The sequence below is a fragment of the Olea europaea genome, chromosome 4 (genome assembly GCF_002742605.1).
Source record: "Olea europaea var. sylvestris chromosome 4, O_europaea_v1, whole genome shotgun sequence".
Lineage (NCBI taxonomy): Eukaryota > Viridiplantae > Streptophyta > Magnoliopsida > Lamiales > Oleaceae > Olea > Olea europaea.
Genome location: NC_036240.1, coordinates 6184209 through 6189079, shown reverse-complemented (window position 1 = coordinate 6189079; position 4871 = coordinate 6184209). Strand labels below are relative to the sequence as shown.

The following is a 4871-nucleotide window of genomic DNA, read 5'->3' as shown; positions in this document are numbered from 1 at the left end:
TCAAATGGTTTCAACATTATGTGAGGTATAGGGAATTGTGGTTGCAATAAATATATGTTGATGAGATAGGTCAATGATTATCGATGATAATGTCATCAATGATGTTGTTTGGATCGCAGTCGATAATCGTCGACNAGACTCTTGTGCCCTGTGGATGTTCGGTTGGTTGATTTCCATTCTTCCACTTTCTGCATTTAGAAGTGATGTTGAAACCTTGTATTGGGCCTTGTGGTTATTGACCAGCCTCTGTTGCAACTTTAATACCTTACTTGCAGTTTGACTAGGTTCAGTCTTTTTGCTAATTCGCGAAACAGGGTGGGAAGAGACGAGGCTGTTAGTAACCACATTATTAATAGTGGCTTCCCGCTGCTCGGCAGAGAAATGATTTGCAGTTTGGCCATGTTCAAGCTTCATTCCATTTCCAACTGATAGAGAGGGTAAGTTCTTAATATTGACTGCATGATTTTGGAATCCACCCGGTTTCTCCACAGCCAAGTTAGCAGTATTTTGTGAAGAATTTATGCTGATTCCATTTTGTATGACTTGATGAGAGAAATAGATAGGCCTGGGAAGTTTATTAAGAGGGATTCCATTGTCTGTAGCAAAAAGAAAAATAAGTTACATAATATTAGCTAAAGAAAATATAATCATTCTACAACCAAAAACTCCATCACTAGAAATACCCAAGATGAAAGGCCAAATTAAGAATATGTCAATTCAAGAAATTGATGACTAATGCCTTGTTTGACCCACACTCTTTCCAAAAAATGAATTCTTAAAGAGTGATTTGACATCATTTCAACTGTACATTCTTCAATAAAATAATATTACACGTAAATCCAAATTTTTTTATAATTTTTTAATCACATATTTCTCATCAGTATACTATCCAAGAATGTATTTTTATGGAAATAATATGGCTCAAACAAGGGCTAAGTCATCAATCATGACTTATCTTGCCCACGGTAAATCATTAGGTAGCCAGATGTGGCACAGATAATGGCTAAAAGCATCTAAATGGTAAGCCCGCCCGAAGATGATGAGAGGGATAAATATGGTCACTTAACTTTTTCATGTTAGTCACAGAACTTCATTTTGTTCAAAATAGGTCAATGTTGGTCACTCTATCCATATCCATTAGTTTGACTAATGGACAATGTGCATGAAAATATAGATCGTCACTGCAGCTTTTCTATTAGTCAAACTAACGAACATGGAAGGAATGATCAAATTTGTCATAAATGGAAGCAATAACCAAATTGAACAAAGTTTAATGACCAACTTGAAACATAGTTTACCAAAAATAAAGTTTAGTTACCAAGATGAAATTTTAGCCAGTGTTTTTAACCTATTAGTACGACATGGATGCCTACTCCTTCCATATATTATCGAAAGAACAAGGCAAAGCCATAACACTGGAAACCACTCACCACATGAAAATCCATTTAATTCAGGCTGCTCCTGTTTTTCAAGACTTCCCTGGCTGCCATGTCTCTCTTTCAAAAGGTCTGATGGCTTGTTATGAACATCTAGTAGATTACAATTGCTTTCTCTTTGTTTACTCAGATCTTTACTTGTCTCCTTCACCTTCTCCTTTTCCTTTTCCATTTCCTTCTCCCTTTCCCCCACTTTGTCCTTCGATTTACCTTTTTTGTCTCGCTTTCTGTTCTTGTGCCCATCTCTTTTACCATCGCCAGTCTTTCCCTTCTCCTTGTGGTCAGCACTTCCCTTGAACTTTTCTCGATTTTCTCCAGAAAAAATTGAAACTCTACCATTTTCCGAACCCATAGCATTAATTTCGAGACTCTCTCCATTAACCATCCTTGCATGCTTTCTCTTATCAGTCCCTTCCACCCTCCCTGGCAACCTGGCACTTTTCTGATCTGAGTGAATGATTTTCCCAACCATTTGATTGTGTGTCGCCTCACAGTCATTTTCAACTCCTCTTTGCAATTCAACAAAAGCTCTCGAATTCGGAATTGTATTACCCAGTTCACTAATTGGACCAGGCTTCTCTCCATTTTGATTCTCTTCTGAAGTCCTATATTTATCTTTATGTTTCTCCTTATCTTTCCTGTCTCCGTTCTGCTTTTGCTTTCGTTCTTTCTTTTCTCGGCGTTTATCTTCACTCCTCCCTTTTTCCTTCCTCTCACTTCTGTCTTTCTTGTCTTTATCCTTCTTATGCTTTTTCTCTTTGTGCTTCTCCTGAAATAGTTTCACTGTCATTATAAATCAAAATGACCAAAAAGAAACACCAGAATGAATTATATTGGTAGCAGCTCAACAATAAATGGTAAGATTACTTCAAAATTAGAAGACGGGACAGAGTGGCCAAATAAAAACCTTTTGAATATTGGCAACAAATATAGAATCTTGAGACTGAGAAAAGATCAAGCTAGCTGTCCAATAATTCCTTCTCCTTTTGGTAAGGTGGTCTGGACAGTGGCCAGCAAGATTAAGCCCTTCCTTGGTTTAGCTAAAAATCATATTTTTGGTAGATTTTGCTAAAAGTTGATGAAATGTGTAGTTGAAAAGTTTATAATGGTGGGTCCATGAAATGTGTGGTTAAAAATGAGTTTTAGAAAATGAGGGCCAAACAGGGGCTAAATAAGCAGTTAAAATGGTTTTTTACTTTTACTGTCTAGGACGATTAATATTGCTTACAAACATACCCTCAAAACTTGGTAGGGAAAATTTGGAAGCACACAACAAAAATGAAATCAGTACTACTAAAAACTTGGAGAACTGAAGGAACATCAATAAAGTAGCTCAAATAGCTTGCTTTACCCTAAACCAATTATTAGTAGCTAAAACAATACTGCAAAATGAAAACAGCTTCCATGAAATTAGGAGCAAGCCCAGTTTTATGTACCCACGAAAATCTTTACACGTTAGGTGCTAGAGATCTCTTAGTTCATAATGATTACGAGCAATATGTCCATTTTATTTTGTCCTGATGAACAAAATTTCATAGTTTCATATAGAGATTACATCCAGGCAACATCAGCATTACTTAAGCGCATATCTTTCATCTACATTAGACATTTTTAGGAAAGAATGTGCAATCCCTTATGTCATTCAAATGGGAATTGAATCCATCACGCAACATCTAGTTTACATCCACAAAATTATCGAACTTCTCATGTCATTGTCAACCAATACAGACAAAATAACTACCATGCCCATATAGATCACATTAACAGCCTTTGTTCCTCAACTACGATAATGCACAAGCTCATTACTGTTAAAACTTATAATAATCAATGTTTAAGTCATAAAAAATTGGCAACCACTATAAATTACATTAATTCTAAACTATCAACAATAACTGCATACAGAAATAATCAATACAGATCCATATCCTCCTTCTGATCCATCATTACAGTCAGACTGTGCAAAGAAAAATAATCAAAACTATCAATTTCTCAGGAGATATATTAATTCGTTTGAGATAATGAAACTTTAAATTGGTTGTCTTGCTAATGAGGTTCAATATTTATAGAAGCATTCTAAGGAAGTTGTACTGTTACTTATTGCCTTTATCTTCATTCTTGCATCTCTTATGGAAAAATGAGTACGTAATTTCTATTTAAGTTCGAGCTGAGGATTGCTTATACAGGAGGTATCAATTTCTAGGATTATTTTGGCATATATCTTAATTTCACTCTACTGGGACATTCTGTTGATAATGAGACATCCAATCAAACTATTGATGTGTGCAATTTGTATTAGCTTTTCATGTTAATTGAAGCTAAGAACCATGGCTTTTGTTGTATAACTACTGTTTTGTACTCATCTTGTTTGCATTTTTATTCGGTATGCTTTTAATGTATGTTAGGAAATTTAATCGGTGGCCCTGATCAACTCATCCTTGGGGTCATTTGACAGTGGAAGATAAGGAGTTAAAAACCTGTAGTATCACACATTTTTAATCAAGCTAAGGAATTAAAAACCTGAGTATGTAATATGGCAACCAAGAATACACTATTTAACTACACACATTTGTGCTAATCAAGATTCGTAGTATGTATTATGTGATATGGCAGCCAATAATAGGAAATCATTTATGGTTTCACCAATAGGATGTCCGAGTTTACGATAAGAAACAAGCATCAATTAAAGAAATTATTTTCTAGGAAGCTATGACGTCAGCAGATCACACATAAGAAGTACAATTAAGATAGTTGATTCAAGAATAGAAACATAAGTTAAGAAACCGAGGGGGAAAAAAAAGTGTATATCAATAAAAATGTACACTTTGTCATAATGTTAGTGAATCCCTTCACAACTTATGCAACAGTTCTTTAACAAAGACAATTGTTAAAGATGATCTACAGAGTTCCCTAATTTTTCCAGATGAGTAAATTTACAGTTTTTTCCTTACTAGCATGAGCATGAATTACCATCACCATACCTAAATTTACTATTTCCTAATAAATGTAATAACGGTTTCAATATCATTCAACTAAATGCGCATTCCACTCATAGTTTCAAGTAAAATTCAATTCATGGAAATTTTATTTGCAAAATCTCCTACAGAGAGTAATCAATGGTCAGATACTCTACATAATTACAAAAGTCAAAGGTCATCACACATTCGGTGGGATGCGATTTACCTAGTAATCCAGAGTCCTTCCAGTTTATGCAACTAATAACTCAAATACAATGTGCCCAAAATTTCAACACCCTAATCCCCAAATATTTCACAAGCTTCCTATCTGTAGTCATCATAGGTTTACCAAATGAATTACAAAACCTAGGCAGAACTTCCCATGAATTTTATTTTATTATTATTATTTTAAACTTAACCATGATGCAACTCTGAATAGAATTAAAGACGTATAGATACTGCTGAAAAATTAATAAGATCG

At 34.7% G+C, this 4871-nt stretch overlaps 1 protein-coding gene across 1 annotated transcript; it reads right to left on the bottom strand.

The window, feature by feature from the left end:
• Positions 1 to 4863, bottom strand: LOC111392845 (U1 small nuclear ribonucleoprotein 70 kDa-like). Its single transcript, XM_023018241.1, has 2 exons — positions 1431 to 4863; positions 1 to 596 (listed from the first exon to the last, which is right to left on the bottom strand). The coding sequence occupies exons 1-2, from the start codon at positions 2224 to 2226 to the stop codon at positions 1 to 3; spliced, it is 1392 nt and encodes a 463-aa protein (XP_022874009.1). The 5' UTR covers positions 2227 to 4863.
• Positions 4864 to 4871: the final 8 nt, after the last annotated feature.